The sequence below is a fragment of the Rhinolophus sinicus genome, linkage group LG10, assembly GCF_036562045.2.
Source record: "Rhinolophus sinicus isolate RSC01 linkage group LG10, ASM3656204v1, whole genome shotgun sequence".
In the NCBI taxonomy this organism is placed as follows: Eukaryota; Metazoa; Chordata; class Mammalia; order Chiroptera; family Rhinolophidae; genus Rhinolophus; species Rhinolophus sinicus.
This window is the reverse complement of record NC_133759.1, coordinates 75679281-75697390: the sequence shown is the minus strand read 5'-3', so window position 1 is coordinate 75697390 and position 18110 is coordinate 75679281. Positions and strand designations below refer to the sequence as shown.

General features: G+C 35.7%; 2 protein-coding genes across 5 annotated transcripts in view; one reads left to right on the top strand and one right to left on the bottom strand.

Moving 5' to 3' along the window:
• RAD50 (RAD50 double strand break repair protein) overlaps positions 1-6963 on the bottom strand; it is a 97209-nt gene extending 90246 nt beyond the window's left edge. For 2 of the 3 annotated variants that reach the window (XR_012489778.1, XM_074313488.1), the window contains exons 1-2: positions 6552-6963; positions 4599-4682 (exon numbers count right to left, since the gene is read on the bottom strand). Coding sequence is in view for 2 of the 3 variants with exons in the window: in XM_074313488.1 (XP_074169589.1) it covers positions 4599-4682; positions 6552-6680 (213 nt within the window). In the remaining variant the exon portion in view is untranslated. The remainder of the gene's footprint in view (positions 1-4598; positions 4683-6551) is intronic. The other variant, XM_019756106.2, reaches the window with a different exon arrangement.
• A 1700-nt stretch (positions 6964-8663) lies between these two features.
• Positions 8664-17690, top strand: IL5 (interleukin 5). Of its 2 annotated transcripts, XM_019756016.2 has the most exons (4): positions 15903-16040; positions 16230-16262; positions 17118-17246; positions 17356-17690. In XM_019756016.2, the coding sequence occupies exons 1-4, from the start codon at positions 15903-15905 to the stop codon at positions 17458-17460; spliced, it is 405 nt and encodes a 134-aa protein (XP_019611575.2). In that variant the 3' UTR covers positions 17461-17690. The 2 variants fall into 2 exon arrangements, 1 of the variants encoding a protein (XP_019611575.2); XR_012489510.1 differs by lacking the exons at positions 15903-16040; positions 17356-17690 and adding an exon at positions 8664-8767.
• The last annotated feature ends 420 nt before the right edge of the window (positions 17691-18110 follow it).

Genomic DNA, 18110 nt, shown 5'->3' with positions numbered 1-18110 from the left:
GATTCCAATTTAAATAAAGTCCTATAGGATCTATTCGCTTCTGTCGCTCTGACTTAATTTTCTACCAGTCTTTCCCTCACCATTTTTCTACTGTGATTCCTTGAACACACCAAGCACGGTCCTACCTCAGGGACTTTGCACTTAGTATTAACACTCACTGTTCTTCCTCCGGATTTTGGATAACTCACTACCTCTTGAATGAAAATATGTAAAAGATAACTCGGGTTGCTGTGTGAAAAAAAGAACTTCAAGAATGAGGGCAGACAGAAATAAACCCATGCCTATATGGTCAATTAATCTACAACAAATGAGGCAAGAATATACAATGGGGTAGAGTCTCTTCAATAAATAGTGTTGGCAAAACTGGACAGATACATGCCAAAAAATGAAACCAGGCCACTTTCTTACTCCGTATACAGTAATAAACTCAAAATGGATGAAAGACTTAAATTTAAGTCCCAAACCCATAAAACTTCTAGAAGAAGACATGGGCAATAAAGTTTTTGACATTGGCCTTAGCAATATTTTTTGGTATGTCTCCTAGGGCAAAGACAACAAAAGCAAAAAGAAACAAATATGACTACATCAAATTAAAAAGCTTTTGCACCGAAAAAGAAACCTTCAATAAAATAAATGGCAACCTGAGAAAATATTTGCAAACGATATATCCGATAAGGGGTTAACACTCAAAATATGTAAGAACTCATACACCTCAACATAAAAAAAAAAATCCTATTAAAAAACGGGCGGAGGACATGAATAGACATTTCTCCAGAGAGGACATACAGATGGCCAACACACAAGAAAAGATGCTCAGCATCACTTATTACAGGAAAATGCAAATCAAAACCACAATGAGATACCACCTCACACCTGTCAGAATGGCTATTATCAATAAATCAACAAACAAGTGTTAGCGAGGCTATGGAAAAAAAAGGAACCCTTGTGTATTATTGGTGGAATTGTAAATTGGTATACCTACTATAGAAAACAGTATGGAGGTTCCTCAAAAATTAAAAATAAAACTACCATATGACCCAGAAATTCCACTTCTGGGTATTTATCTGAAGAAACCCAAAATACTAATTCAAAAAGATATATATGCCCCCATCTTCACTGGAGCATCACTTACAATAGCCAAGATATGGAAGCAACCCAAATGTCCATCGATAGAAAAACAAATAAAGATGTGGTACATGTATACAATAAAGTAATACTTGGCCATAAAAGAGAAAGAAAACTTGCCATTTGCGACAACATGGATGGACCTACAGGGTATTATGCTAGGTAAAATAAGTCAGACAGAGAAAGACAAATACTATATGACTTCACTTATATGTGGAATCAAAAAAGAAAATAAATGAACAAACAAAACAGAAACAAATTCATAGATACAGAGAACAAATTGATGGTTGCCAGATTGGAGGGGGGTTGGGAAGATGGGCAAAGAAAGACAGGGATTAAGTACAAATCGCCAATTATAAAAATAGTCACACAGATGTAAAGTACAGCATAGGGAATATAGTCAATAGTATTGCAGTAACTATCTATGGTGCCAGATGGGTACTATTTATCAGGGTAATCACATCATAGGAGTACATAAATGTCTAATCACTATGCTGTACACCTGAAACTAATATAATATTGTCAAGTAACTAAAAAATGAATTTTAAAAAAATGTGGGCAGGAAAACAAGTTTGGAGTCTATTAGAATACCGTATTTTGCTGTGTATAATGTGCACTTTTTTTGCCCAAATTTGTGAGGGAAAAATAAGAATGTACATTATACATGGGTAGTAATTCTGTATCTATATAAATGTTTTTAATTTTTTATTTATGCTTATGAGTTAAAGTGTAACTCTAGAAGTGAATAACAATATCCGTATGCAAAATAATACCCTGGAATATGATAATCAGTTTTACTGAACTTACGACAAACTTGCAACAACAAACAGTTCTTGACCTTCCATGATGCCTAAATATCATAAATTTGTTACTGGTACATAAAATTTCTTGTACCTTGTATCTGTTCTTGTGTTTTGTAATTATTTGTTACATTAAAATTTCTTGTACCATAATATGTTAAAAAATAAATGCTAAAACTCCTTTATAAAACAAAAAACAAGTACCTAAATGTAATCAAATAAAAATTTGAATTAAAACATTAAAATGAAAGATCTTTTTCCCTGAAAGTTTGGGCCAGAAACATGGGTGCACATTATACACAGGAGCGCATTATACATGGCAAAAATACAGTAGTTCAAAGGAAAGATGGTGGCTTAGACCAGGAAAAGAGCAACAGAGATGGAATGAAAGGGCAAATTCTAAACATATTTTAGAAGAGTAGCTAAGAACTGCTTATGAATTTGAAACAAGGTGAGATGAAGGAATCAAAGAATGACACACAGGTTTTGGTATGGGCAAATGTGTGGATGATGACATCATTTATTAAACTGGAGAGTACTGAGTTTGAGAACGTAACAGGGAATGAGAGTATTGGGAACGAAGAGTTCTGTTTTGAACATGTTAAATTTGAGATGCCCATTAAATACCCAAACAAACAGCTGGACATATATGTCTAGAGTTTAGGAAAGAAGTTAGGGCTAAATATATAAATTTGGGAGTCATCAGCATATAGCCAGAACTTAAAGCGATGAGACTGAGTGAGATCATCTAAGAAGAGTCAAGCAAAAGAAGGCTCAGCAAAGGAGAGTACGGTGTGGCCAGTGAAAAAGGAGTTATGATATTATAATGTCATGGAAGCCAAGAGAGCAATGTTTTTTAAGGGAATAACCAACTATATCAAAGCTGCTGAGAAGTTACTTACAATTAGAAAATGACCACTTTATCTGGCAACATGGAGATTACTGGTGACAAGACCAGTTTTTGTGAGGGGGAGAAAAAAATCTGAACAGAGTAGGCTGAGGAGAAAATGAGAATGAAGACAAAAAAAAAAAAAAAAGAAGAAAAAAGAAATGAAGACAATGAGTACATACAACTCCTATGAATTTTGCTATAAACTGGAACAGAGAAGAGGTAGTGGCCAGAGGATGGTTTGGAGTAAAGGGAGTTTTTTGTGTTTGTAGATTGGAGCTACTAGAGCATGTTTACATGTTGATATGAATGATCCTATACAAAGGGGAAAACTGCTGATAAAGGCGCAAGAAGGAACTGAAAAGCAAAATGCTTGACTTGACAAAAGGGATTGGATCCAGTCTCCAGGAGGAGTTGGTTGACCTTTACATAAAACAATAAACAATTTACCTTTAATAAAGAAGAGAAAATAGACAGTATGGGGTACATAAGCAAAGTAGTTTGATAGATTTTATGATTGGAAAATGAGGGACTTTTCATGATTCCTCCTATTTTCTCAATAAAGTACAAGGCAAGATCATCAATGGAGAAGAGCAGATTGTAGGCTTAAAGAGAGAGAAGGTGTGAACAGTGACTGTAAAGAGGGCTCAGTAAATGCACTAAATGATATTTCTATTTCTACGAGGAAAATTAATAAATATTTTCATTATTACAGTTATCTATAGTCATAAAAGTAGAAACAACTTAAATGACCATCAACAGGGGGTCAGTTAAATAAACTATAGAATATAAACTCAATGGAATACTATTTAGTGAAACAATGAAATAAAAGTGTGTGTATATATACAGACGGGGCCAAAAAAATGTATACACATTTTAAGAAAGGAAAAACTGTATTAAAATAGTAATACTCAATATATACTGATAACAAAAGATGAATACAAGTCATGTGTATACATTTTTTTGGCACCCCTGGTGTGTGTGTGTGTGTAAACACATATGCAGTATGTCACTAAACAAATGTTTGATTTATACAGTGGTATAATAAAATGTATTTAAATGTATTAAATAATTTAAATGTATTAAAATACATATGTGAGTATATTTATATACGCACACAGATGTTTTCATAAACACAGAAAAAAGCCTGGAATAAATATACAATGAACTCTTGTGGGGGGGAGATACTGAGAGAAGCACATGACTCCACTATAGTATATGAAACAAGAAAAACCTATAGGTCAAAATATGTATAGAAAATTCTATGTCCTTTACACACATTAATATAAACACCATAATTCAAACAAAGATTCATACACAAAGAGTTTCATCACAGTACATTTTAATGAAAAGCTAAAAGCAATTAAATGTAAGAAAATTATTCAGTTATTAAAAATGTTCAAGATTACATATCTTAAGGAAGAACTATTTCACACATACAAAACGTATAAAGATTTTAAAAAGCACCCATGTTCAAAACACCAAGATTACGATTTTAATATAGGTTTTTAACGACATGAGACTTTATGAAGTTAAGCGGGGGAAAAACCCCTCAGAATACAAGATTCGAGTATGACTTCAGCGATGTAAAATAATATATAAAGCAGAAAAGAATGCAAGAAAGTGTCAACAATGGTTTTCACTGGGTGCTAAGACTTGTGTGTGGGTGACTTTCATATCTCTTTATACTTTTCCACTGCCAAGTTTTCTACAATAAGCTGTTACCACTTTCATAATTATAAAAATTTTATTTTAAAAGTACAAAATTTTACTAGCACCATTACCTTGGGATCGTGAACAAATGTATTCCCTTTGGTTCCAGGAGGGAAATCTCCAGTACAAATATATTTTAGACATTCAATGATGGTCTAAAGAAAGAGAAAATTATATTATTTAGTGAAAAGAGCATCAATCACATAAGTTTATCATAAAAATATTCTTTATAAATAAAAATATTCATTATAAAAATATTCTTTACCATTGAGACTATGAAGGATACAAGCAGATAAAACTGACATAAAACCTGTAATACAGATATGATTAAGTGTTAAAGAATAATTGCTATGAATTGACAGAAAAGCCATATAACTAAGAAAGTATACTAAAATAAAATAAACAATTACTATTTGGAAAAAATTTTTTCTATTTCCAATTAAAACCCTTTAAGCTAATTTAGGTTAATAACAACAATGGCTAACATAAAACATGGTTATCATAGTTGATAACACTGTATTGTATAATTGATATTTGCTGAGAGTAGAACTTAAATGTTCTCACAAAAAAAAAAAAAGATAAATATGTGAAGTAATGGATGTGTTAATTAGATAGGGGGAAGGAATCCTTTCACAATATATAGATATACCAAATTACCAGACGTATACTTTAAATATCTTACAGTCAATTATACTTCAATAAAGCTGAAATTCTTGAAAAAGTTAAAGAAAAAACCCACCCAAAACCAATGACCAAGTTACATAGACCTTACTATATGCCAGTTATTGTACTAACCACATTTACATAATCATTTAATTCTAGACATTAATCTAGACTGTAGAAACTATTTTTATCTTAATTTTATAAATGAGAAAACTGGGGCACAGAGCATTTAGGTCACTCTTGTCCACATTCACACAGCTAATGACGAAGCAAAAAATTTGTGTTCAGGCAGCCAGTGCTCATAAATACTAGTCTCCTTTACAGTATCTCCTTAATATAATGCTACGTACATAACAGGCATTCAAAATGATATTTTTACATAAACAAAAGTAGACAAGTCAGGCTTTCAACTCTCAACACTAAACCTTTCCTTTTTCTATGCTTTTCACAAAACTGCATTTACTCTTCTCCCTGTTACACTGTCATCACTTTGCTTTTTCTCAAGCCACCCTTCCAAACAGACTCTTGGCTATACTTTTTCCGTAATTGCTTGCCATTCCAGGGCCCAACTCAAATTTCTAAATATTTCCAGTGCCTTAAAAAGTCACAGTAAATAAGTTGTGCTCAAATTTTTTACACATCTTAACAACAAAATACAGGCACAGCTTCAGACATATTGCTGGTTGGTTCCAGCCCACCACAATAAAGAGAGTCCTAATCTTTTTGCTGGGTGGAGGGGCTAGCCTTCAGTAAAAAACATAACACCTGTGAAGCGCAATAAAAGCCCTGAGCAATAAAACGAGGTACGCCTGATGTTTTCCATTTTAACTAAGCCCCACCGCATCAGTTTCATTTTAAAACTAAGCCATGTTTCCCATTTATTATGCTTAGACAGTTGGCATACGTGGAAACTCACATATTTATATTTTATAACTTTTATACAAATCCCTATATTGGGACAGTGGGTGCTATGCTTTGCGGGCAAGGCGAGTATTAAAAAACATCAATGCAGACAAAAAAGCTCATTGTAGGACTGTGAACTCTTAAGAGTGCGAAGCGGTAGCTCCGGCTCTCGTGGCATTCTCAAGAGAAACCTTGTCCACCAGACAGGCCTGGTCCGGCTTAGGACGCTGGGTCTGGTTGACTCAAGTGGCTGTAGCTAAAGACCACACCAGGCCACGCCCCAGGGCCGGGGAGTCACCCGGAGGAACAGGCACTTCTTGGGGCCCCAAGAACGCAGCCGCTGAGCCGTAGGGACGCCTCTCGTCCTAACCAGCGTTCCGAACTCTCCAGATATTTTATTCTCCAGATTCATAAGATGTGGTGACACGAAAAACTGAAGGCGGCTATTTATGACTTACCGTCTTCCCCGCCCCATTGGGTCCAACCAAAATTGTGAGAGGACTGAAGAAAGTGATAATTTGCTTATCTTTGTCCTCTATTCCAAAACTCCGCACGCCAAGAATACTCATCTTTTCGATCCGGGACATGTTTGTGAATGTTTCTTATCTCAACACCAGGGGCCTAGAGACCAGCAAGGTTTAGCAGGGAGGCCGCAGCAGAGCAAGGGCCGTGAGGCTCCGGGGGAGCGAAGGCTCTACTGGAACCCTTCCTCTCACACCGGCTTCCTTCCCGGCTGGCGGGCGAGAGCGGGTGGGTGCCGGCCAGGGGATGCCCACGGGAGACGGAACACAAGCCCAGGGACACCCCAAACGTGCCCACTCACAGATTCCCGCCTCGGCTGCCCGGCGGGTCACGTGAGTCGCGTCGGCCTGCGTGCATTTACGCCACAGTCCCGGGGTACGCTGGGAAGTGGAAGGCGGGCGGTGCGCGCGCAGCTCTGGCTTCCAGGAGCAGTTCCGCCCACGGGGGTTGGGTGCTGGGACGGCTTAAGAGTGGCGGTATATTCAGGTTCCTTGCTGGGGACCTGGACAACACTGAAAGCCACTAACTCTAAGGGGCCACAAAGGCTTATGACGGACAGCGGTTCTCAACGTGTGATCCTGGGACTCTGGAATGGAGGGGTGGAGGGGTGTGGAATCCGCTTATGTCTAAACTGTTTTTCTAATAATACTCAGACGTTATTTGCTCTTTTCACTCATTCGCTCCCTAATATATTTTCCAGTGAGCACATGATATGTGGTGACGCCATCGCAATGGTGACTCTTGGAACGTGTGCTTGTACATTCTTGTGCTTAAAAAATGTCAATTTTAATTTCTACTTGAGTAAACACTGACAGTTTTAACACATAATATCTCTTTGGAAATGTAGTGTACAGCACTGGGAATATAGTCAATAATACTGTAATAACCTTACAGTGACAGATGGTTACTAGACTTAGTGTGATGATCACATCATAAGGTATATAAATGTCAAATCACTATGTTGTACACTTGCACCTGACATTGTATGCCAACTATAATTTCAAAAAGATTTTTCAAAAGCTCTTTGGGGCCCTCAGTACTTTTTAAGAATGTAGAGAGGTGTTTAAGACAAAAAGCTAAGTGCTGTTATAAAACTAAAATATCAAATATGATGTGAAAGAAATCCACTCCTATAAGTACTGACACAAGATAGGAATAGACACCGTTCAAATAGACAGTTTTGGTTATGCAAGATGAATAATAAGAGATCTACTGTATACCATAGTGTCTACAGTTAGCAATATTGTATATTTAAGAATTTGCTAAGAGGGTAGATCTTAAGTGTTCTTACAAAAAAATAAAGAAGATGGGAGGAAATATTTGGAGGTTATGGATATGCTAATGGTATTGATTGTAGTAATGGTTACACTACAGTATATTCATCTTCAAAGCATCATGTTGTATACATTATGTACACCTTTTTGTATGTCAAATAAAATTACTGTTCTCAAAAATGAGAATAGTGCATTTTGGAAACCAACTTAATGGAGGGACATATAGTGGAAGACATTACAAAAACAATAGTGGAAGACATTAAAATCAAAACAAACAAAAATTTTGGATTACTGAGATAGAAAAATGTAGGAAACAATCTCAAATTACACACTCCCAAGACAATCATTTATAGAACTTAATACCTAAACTAAAAAAATGCACATGTTATGATCAATTTATATGATCTTGTTTCCTATTTCGCTGAGAAAACCAGAAGACATTTAAAAAAAATTTTTTTAAATAAATAAATAAAAATTAAAATTAAAAAAAAAAATTCACATGTTAAAGGATGCAAGTGGGGAAGGCCAGAGAATTGTGTCTTAATTTACCAAGTAAGAAAATACGAAAATGTCAGTTATTATAGTAAATATTTTAAATTATCCATGGAACAAAACAGATTGCAATTTTACAGTAATAGCTTATGTGACTAACCAAATGTAATAGAACAATGATGAAAGATTAAAGACCTTTTTTTTTATTAAAAAAAGTTGGGGGTTTTTGTTGTTGTAGTTTTTCACGCAATACCGGAAATTTACTAGGAGAAGCTAAAGGAATGAATGTTTAGCGTCTCTGTTTGGCTGTACTTCTCACGTACAATTTTTCTCATTGGGGCTTTTACAAGGTTTCCATAGAAGACGATTCAAAATTGACTTTACTGGTAAGTTCATTATTTTCACATCTATTCTGTATGGCTGATTGAAAGGAGATTCTCATACTAGGACTCCAGACGTGTAAACAGTGAGGAAACTAGGACGTCTGATTTAGGCTTTTGCCCAGTAGTAGGGCCTTAACATAGTGAAAGCCCATTTTTCTAAAGTCAGGTTTACTGAAGCATAATTTACATACAGTAAAAATTCACCCTTTCCAGTGTATAGTTCCATGAGTTTTGACAAATGTAAATAGGTATGTAACCACCATGACCATTTCCCGCCCCCCACCATTTAAATAAATATTTGGATACATACTTGGATGTCAAATAAAAAGAAAAAAGCAAATCTATACCTTATTGTATTTACCATCATCAAGATGGATGAATCTAGATATTTCTGAAAGCAATAAAAGAAATGCTCAGAAATGTAATTAATTACCCTCTTTCAAAGCAGAATTTTATGACTCAGAGTAACACAAGAAATTAGCAATGACTGGGACAACCAGATATTATATCTCCTCCTGTGAGCTTAACATGAAGTATCCAACCAACATCACCTCTTATGCAGTTTTGTTTTCTTTAATCAAGTTAAACTTGAAATCTAATCACACGTTTAAATCGAACTTCTAGTTCACAGGAATTAAGGATTATGCTAATAACACTATAAGAATGGAAAAGGCAAATTTGAAAGGTGGATGTGTTACAAGACACTAGCCCAGGCTCTCCTTGTCATTAAAACAGGAACTATTGTAGATTATAAAAGGCTTAAAAAAAAAAAGACTTGCAAATCAAAAGAGATTTGAGTTACATGTCACCCAGATACAACACATGGTACCAGATTTGATCCTGGTTTGGACATACTGATGTGAAGGGAATTACAGGGATATATGGGGAAACTTTTTCTGAATGTAGACAGGAAATTAAATGTTAAAATAGAATTATTGTTAATTTCATTATATTAGATGTGATGATATTTTGCTGTGTAAGAAAATGATCATTTTTGAGGTGTATATGGAAGTGTTAATAATAGTGTCATGCTTTCTGTAATTTAAAATACTTCCGAAAATAAATTACAAGTTGAAGGAAAGAAATGGACATGACAAGGTAGCCAGATTCCATTACAAAAGTTTTCAACTTTGTAACAATAGGAAACTATAAAACTAAGATAACTCTAGGAGGAAGGTGGAAAAGATTTGCAATAAAAATGATTAATCCCGAAAAATAAAAAGAACTAAAAAGGTAAATCGGTCAAGTTCCCAGTTCTCAGTAAACTACTACTGGAAAATGTTTGGTTTCGCTTATATCTGACTTAACAGAATGGAAAATAAAACTACCATGAGACACCATCTTATACCTGTTAGTGAATGTCTTTATCTTTGTAATACTTTCTCACATAAATTCTTTTTCTGATATTGGTGTTAGTATAATACATCAGCTTTCTTTTGGTTAGTATTTGTCCAGTCTTTGATTTTCAACCTTTTAATGTTGTTTCTCATGGAGCGTATCTCTTGAAAATGGATGAGATTATTTTTGATACAATTTGTAGTGTTTTCCTTTTAGTAGGTGAGTTTAATTTGTTTTCAATTACTGTGATTCCTGATAAATTTGGATGTATTTCTCATGTATTTTCTGTGCTTTTTCTTTGCTTCTTTTTCGCCTTTCCTGGTTTCTTCATTGATTGAGCTTCCTTTTCCCCATGTTTTATTCTACTGGTTTTGGGAGTTATGCATTCTATTTCTGTTATTTTAGTGGTTACTCTAAAATTTTTTACATGCCTATTTTGAAGTCTAAAGTTAATATCTTTAGCATCCTTCCAAACAGTACAAGAACCTTAAAGTGCTCCAACTCTGATCACTCCTTCCATCTCCTGCATTATCATTGTTTAGTATTTTTGTTCCTCATTGTATTGAAATCCCCTAAATAGGTCATTTTTAAAAACAGCATTATTTATTTAGGTTTACCAATACATTTATCAATCTCTTTAATTACCACTGCTTCTCGCATCATACCTTCCTTCAGGGTTCATTTCACTTATTATATTATATTAGTAAAATTATTGATTTCTCGTGCTAAAGAATCTTCAAGGAAAGAAACCTATCCCACAGTAAAAATATGAGATTTTGCTTTGAATATTTTCAGAGGAGTGATCTGGTAAAAATGTAACAAAAGCTATAAAAATGATCACATGCTAGGGAACTATACTTTTTTTTTTGAGTAGAGTTCTCTGAAGTGTCAACATAAGGAACGTCCAAACCTGTACATAATTTTTATAAGAGTTTATTTGAGTTAAACTGATGACATATGCTGAGGAGCAAAATCTCAAATGGTCCCAAGGAAATATATATTTTTTAATTATACATAGAGCTTTCTAGTAGCATTGTTTACACTTATGGAATACTAGAAACAAACCAAATGTGAAGTAAATCATGGTACATCAATTTCATCTAATAGCAGTTAACCTTTAAAATAACAAGCAGATACATAAAAGAGAAGTATTAATAAGCAAAAAAGATAAACACAGATTGTATATATTCATTGATTACAATTCTGTAAAGCTATCTATGTGTTAGTAAAGATTGGAAGAAGTCATCAAAAAACTGATAGTTGCAAAGCCAAGAGGAAGAAGTTCTGTGTTTATTTTTCTATAATGTTATTTATTCAATAAAAAATTATTTTAAAGATGCTTGGGGATTGAAAGGATAGAGGTTAGAATAGGGGCAAGGAAAGAAAAAGATATTATCACTTTACATTTAGTCACTGTGTGGCATCATGCCCACTTGATTGATTAGAATCAGTTCATAGAAAAGTCATTTGACCTTAAATGACTACACAGTTAGTAAAAACCACAGTTAACAGTCTCTACAATCAGGTAGCAAATTTGGGAACCACTAATAGAAATACAGGTTTTAGGGCAAAAGAATGGGTGTTACTCACTAAATACAACTTTTCGCCACTATTCAAATTCCTTTTTCTAATGTGTGTAATTACTAATACTTCTTTAAAATTCTGAATACTGGTTGCTAATTTTTTTGTTCTCCTAAAATAATGTGGGTTTTTTAAAATGCCATGATAGTTTACATTGTCTTGCTCTGTATAGCTTAGCCTCCTTAAAGCTTCGTTCTATCTTTTTTTTTTTTTAAGGAGTCCTATTAAAGTTGCGGTATTCCTTCAGCCTCCTTGAGTTTCTACAGTAGTCATATTAATTTGTTCAACTAATACAACCAAATGCCTGCTTATTCATTCAATTATGTATTCAACAAACATGAATTGAATGCCTACAATAGGCTGGTCCTTGAGAATGAAGAGATCAATTAAATAAAATCCTTATTCTCAAGGAGCTCACAGCCTAGTGGTGAAGGAAAAAAGTCTCAAGTGCATGACATTGATGGGATACAAAGTCTCTTTAATAATAATAGTAAAAACAATCATTAACTTTTTTCAACCTGCAACGTTATTTTTAATAAACTTTTTATTTTAAATAATTTTAGATTTGCAGAAAAGTTGCAAGAATATTCTAGAGAGTTACCTGGCAACCAGTTTCGTCTGTTGTTCACATTAGTAGGGCACATTTGTCACAACTAAGGAACCCACATTGGCACATTACTAGACTCCACTGGTTTTTTGGGGGGGAATTTCTACTGTTTGGGGGGAATTTCTATTTTTGGGGGGGAGTTTTACCTACTGTCCTTTTTCTGTTCGTGGATCTCATGCAGGGTACCACATTACATTTAGTCATCACGTCATCACGTCTCCTTAGGCTCCTCTGGGTTATTACAGTTTCTAAGACTTTGCTCATTTTTGATGACCTTGACAGGTTTAAGAAGTATTGGTCAGGTATTTTGTCCTTCGATTTGGGTATGTGTAATGTTTTTCTTATGACTCGACAGAGCTTATGGGTTTTTGGTGGGAAGACCACAGAGATAAAATGCCATTCTTATCATATCATATTAAAGGCACATGCTACTAACATGACATCACCGTTGATGTTGAACTTGATCACCTGGCTGAGGTTTGACAGATTTCTCCACTACAAAGTTACTCCTCTTATAATCCCTTTTCCATGCTGTACTCTTTAAAATGAAGTCACTGTAACCCTCACTTAAGGGGGCGGGGGGGTTTACACTCTACTTCCTTGGAATATTTACAGAAGTTACTTGGGATTCTTCTGCACAGGAAATTAAAACTATTAACTTCTGTTTGGAATTTTGTAATGAAAAATTTCTTTCAAACACATTATTTTATGATGCTTGCTCTGAGAGAGTCTGCAATCAAGTTGGGGGATCAGACTCATAGAGGAAAAGTTAGTGACTCTGACAGCATTATACGAAATATGATTTTGCACACCTATGTTCATGGCAGCATTATGTACAATAGTCAAAAGATGGAAGCAACCCAGTGTCCACTGATGGATGAATAAATAAACAACGTGGTATATTTATACAATCAAATATTACTCCACGTTAAAAAACGAAGGACATTCTGTCACATGCTACAACATGGGTGAACCTTAAAAACATTATTCTAAGTGAAGTAAGCCAGTAACAAAAAGACAAATACTGTACAAAAGTTACCTAAAGTAGTCCAATTCATAGAGGCAGTAAGTAAAAGCATGGTTACCAAAGGCAAGGGAAGGGGACAATGCGGCATTGTTTAATGGGTACATAGTTTCAGTTTTGCAAGATGAAAAGAATTCTGGAGATGGATTACACAACATGGCGAATGTACTTAACACCCCTGGACAGTACACATAAAATGGTTAAGACGTTAAATTTTATGTTATATGTGTTTTGCCACAATTTTTTAAAAATGTAAAAATAAATGTAATTTTGAATAGGAGTTTTTAAATAACTAGCCCTTCAATAGAGACTCACAGTTATACTGTAAATCGAGGCTACAAAATGGCACCCTGTACACTTTTTTAAAAATATGAATTGCCAATATTTAAAAATCAGGAGATTATAAATAATAATCAAAATTGCTGGCTTCTTCAAAAAATTGGCAACATGAGCCCAGGGTATCATATGGCAATAATCAGGTGGAACTGAGTAGCACCTTTAGACAGGTCATACTTGCTGTAGTTTACTGTTGCCCCGCCACCTGTGTCGTGTTATACCTTGCTCATTTCACTTATTTTCATAGCCAGCCAGTATGACTTTCCTGAAAACAGTGTGTTTGATGAGTTTTCTCCTGCTTAGTGAAGGCTGGTCTAGTAGTGTCTCAGTTATCCACCACATAGATTGCCCAAGCGGCCCTATAATAGAGAGGAGTTAAAAACTCAGAACTTTGCATATTTAAAGTACTAAAATAACAAGTCACCTGGCAGTTCCTCTGAAACCTTCCTCTAAGCCCGCACTTCCTCAGTGTAACTCAAAGGAGCCAGAAGAGAACCAGAGCAACGAACACTTTCACAGGAAATCCTCTGGGGAGGGAAGGCTCCAACCAGAACTCAGCTTTAGTTCTGAGAGCACCATTTTAAGGACACCTTGTTCCAAGTCTACTGGGATTCCTACCTGACTCCTGAAGTGAACCAGTATCTCTCCTGCAATCTCAAGGAAAAGGGCTTTCCAGTGTTCAAATAAGACGTGTCTAACCAGGAGTCCAAACCTTCGGGAAAACAAAACCAGACATGGTACAGGAAAGCCACCATCGAAGTCCTACACTACCTTTATCCTGCCTGTGCAAAGCGGTGATTACATGCACGTAGGAAGCATGTCTGTCTCCCAGCTGCCTCTACTTTTCCTACAGAACTCTGTCTAGCTTTGGAAAAGGGTTCTAGGTAGTAATTTGTGTTTGGTATCATCTGCCCTGGATATTCAAGATAGTCCTAAAGTCAGGCTTCCACCAACACGGAATCACTTCGGGATGCTCACTGAAACCCTCCGTTCAAAGCAAATGGCTTATAGCTCCATTATGTGCGCTCTGGCCCAAGAAGAAGAAAGCGTGTAAGTTAGAAAGGGGCCTCATTTGCTCCTTTCTGGGATTACAGGTCTGAGCCTAAGGAACACAAAGGTTGAATCCCCTGATCACACATATTTATACGTGACCCACCCAGGGTGCGAATGGACGCCCCAACCCTGTCAGACGTGAAGGAGAGGCCATGTCCATATGTTACGTGGCTGTGATGGATGCTGATTGGTCACTGTCCCAGCAACCATATCTCTCTTACTACCACCTAGGACCTCAAATTACGCAGGTATGTCATTTGGGTGAGAAGAAGCCCACCTCCAGATCCGGGGAGAGCCAATCAGTATACCCCTATCTCCCGGCCACTGTTCAAGGGTGAACATGTAACCGCTTGGCACAACGAGGCTGAATTCTAAGACTTTTGATTGAGCAATCAGAAAAGCACAGTTTGCTGTTTCCTGCTGTTCGTCAACAGGATACACGTAGATCCAGGGGTTTTGACGTCATCTTGGGACCACAGTGGGAGAGATGCCTGACAATGGAGCTGAGAAAGAGTCACTGAGCCGAGCAAAATATAAAGGAGCTTCCATATGGGACCATTTGGTTATAAGAGCTAATAAAGTCCGTGCTGGGTTCAACCAGTTTGGATTTGGTTTTTGGTCACTGGCAACAGAAAGGATCCGAATCGAGACCACAGTGAACACAACTTGACCCCTCTAAGTTTTGATGGACTCTGCTCTACTCACCATCTTCCCACCAGTATTTTCAATTCCTTTTAAGGCAGATCAATCTAGCTACAACCGTGATAGAATTTAGTAGACCTGAAAAACCAAAAGTTCCCTAAATTTATGTATTTTAGCACAAAATTCTATTTATTAGTTTACATTATACTTCTGTTTTTTATGTACATCTTTTACAAGGAAGTTCAATCTTCTGATTTTAAGAAATGCAAATGTGGGGCAATGATGTGTCAACCCAAAGATTTTCTTTTTCAGTAGAAAATGCTTTTAAAGGGGGAAAAAATAGGGATTTTTATTATTAAAAGATAAAAGTAAAATTATTTTTTTAAGATACTAGGCATTGGAAACATTTAGTTTCACAACATGCCATTATTAGACATTCTCTATCTGATTGTTGAAAATTATTCATTTCCTCAGAGAGAGAGAATAAATTGGTTGGGGACATAAGCTAGTACAATGCATTTTCTCTGCCCAAGGCAAAGGCTGAACCTATCAGAGCCATGAGAATGCTTCTGAGTTTTCTAGCTCTTGGAGCTGCCTACGTTTGTGCCATTGCTGTAGAAAGTCCTATGAATAGACTGGTGGCAGAGACCTTGACACTGCTCTCCACTCATCGGACTTGGCTGCTAGGCGATGGGGTAATTTTCTTTTTTGAGTCCTACAGTCATCGGTAGTCATTCATGGTGGTTAATTGTTAAAGAGCTTTTACTAATAATGAAATTGTAAGAGTTAGTAATAGATAATTGATAACCATGTTACAATCATTTTATTAAAAGGTATGAATACTAGAGTGCTTTAAAAATGAATGTATGTCCTTTCCTTTTCAGAACCTGATGATTCCTACTCCTGAACATAAAAATGTAAGTTGAATTATGATTCGATAAAATTATTGCATGAATAAGTAAATTGCATATTTTAAGCTATAAAGCGTTAGTTATCATTGGAACTCTTTAACGTTCTGTATTTTTTTTGTGAGTGTGTGGATGTGAATGTATGTACTTATAAATATTAGGAATGACTTTACAAGTAGAATCCATTAAACAAGTGGATAAGGCCGTTTGGGGATATTATCAGTTTCCCATCTCAAAGAGCCTGTGTCAGGCATTCTTTCCTGAAAATTCCACACACTGGGTGAGAGGTGCCTCCTAGTCTCCTTTCAGCTCTGACTACTGCTTTCCTTACTGTAGAGTATTTTTGAAAGTATTAGCAACTTAGAATTATATTTTTAGAATCATGGTCAGTAGACCTTAAAATATACAACAAATGCCCTATATTAATAGTCATTTCCACGTATTTAAATGACCACGACGTATAATAGAAATGTATACATGTGGAGTATGTCATAGTCATATTAAAATGTAAAATATATGATTTCATTAGTCTAAATAGTATTAAATTCCAGCTAGAACTATAAAAAGAAACTGATATGAGGTCAATCAGTAATGCAGTTACATTAGACATCCTAAACATTTTATTTTTACGTAAGTACCTAATTTATGTAACTTGTAAAATTTCTCAGGAATTATATAAACCTCATCTACTTTGGGAAATTATATCTCAATAGGAGTTGATTTGCCACCTAGAAAAAGAACAAATAAAAAACTCTTTGGAGAAGGGAACTTATGTAAATACCACAAAACAAGAGTCTAACTTTTCAGACCAAATTTTAATACCTGGATTTGATTACTTATATTATTTAAATCTTCCTCATTTAGCACCAACTATGCATTGAAGAAGTTTTTCAGGGGATAGACACACTGAAGAATCAAACTGCACAAGGGGATGCCGTGGAAAAACTATTCCAAAACTTGTCTTTAATAAAAGAACACATAGACCGCCAAAAAGTAAGTTAAAAACATGTAGTGGAAACTCCCATGTATTTGTCTGGCTGTGCCTGTTTTTTATAGGAATTGACAGTTCCCTACAATACTTATTGTGTGTTCTTTTTCACAGAAAAAGTGTGGAGGGGAACGTCGGAGAGTAAAAAAATTCCTGGACTACCTGCAAGTATTTCTTGGTGTAATATACACTGAGTGGAAAACTGAAAGTTTAGACTAAACTGGCTCATTGTAGCCAACGATTTTGGAAGAGGAGAAGGCTGTTTTGTTGCAATGAGAGTGAGAGCTAACCAAGGGTAGAGCCTTCACGTTCAGTGTAATTAATCACCGGAGGCAAAGTAGCAATTATTTCAGGCGTACTGCTACTTTACTACCTCATAGGGGCAGAAAGCCTAAAAATAAAATATTTGTGATACATTTCAGATAGCAGAATCACTGAAAATTTTTCCTCCAGTTTTCTCCAGGCAAAGTAGATGTAAACTTTTATCTTATTTAACATAGCATTCTGTAAGATGTCTGTTAACTTAATATTATTTATGAAATGGTTAAGAACTTGGAAAATTAATATTTATTTCATGTTAGGCTATGTTCCAATAAAACAAAAATCGAAAACTCCGGTTCAATTTGTTGCTGACATTTATCTAACACTTGAAGTGAGCACAGTCTGTGTGAGAACAGGCTGAGTTTGGAGGGAGGGTCTGTATGTGTGCCGGCTGAGCTCTGCCATCTCCCTGATGGCAGAAGTCACAAGATTGCTAGGCATACGACCAGTGGAACTGACCCAGCAGGCCTGAGTGGGGATGTGGGCAGCAGGGACATGGGCAGGGGCTGAGACTGGTTTCCTCTAGAGTATATCAAAAACATAGGATG

Bases quoted from the DNA above. Each gene is read 5' to 3' on its own strand.
- IL5 (XM_019756016.2), top strand. From the start codon at position 15,903: ATGAGAATGCTTCTGAGTTTTCTAGCTCTTGGAGCTGCCTACGTTTGT. The intron at 16,041-16,229 runs GTAATTTTCTTT...TTTCCTTTTCAG, and splicing joins CTTGGCTGCTAGGCGATGGG to AACCTGATGATTCCTACTCC. The intron at 17,247-17,355 runs GTAAGTTAAAAA...TCTTTTTCACAG, and splicing joins AACACATAGACCGCCAAAAA to AAAAAGTGTGGAGGGGAACG.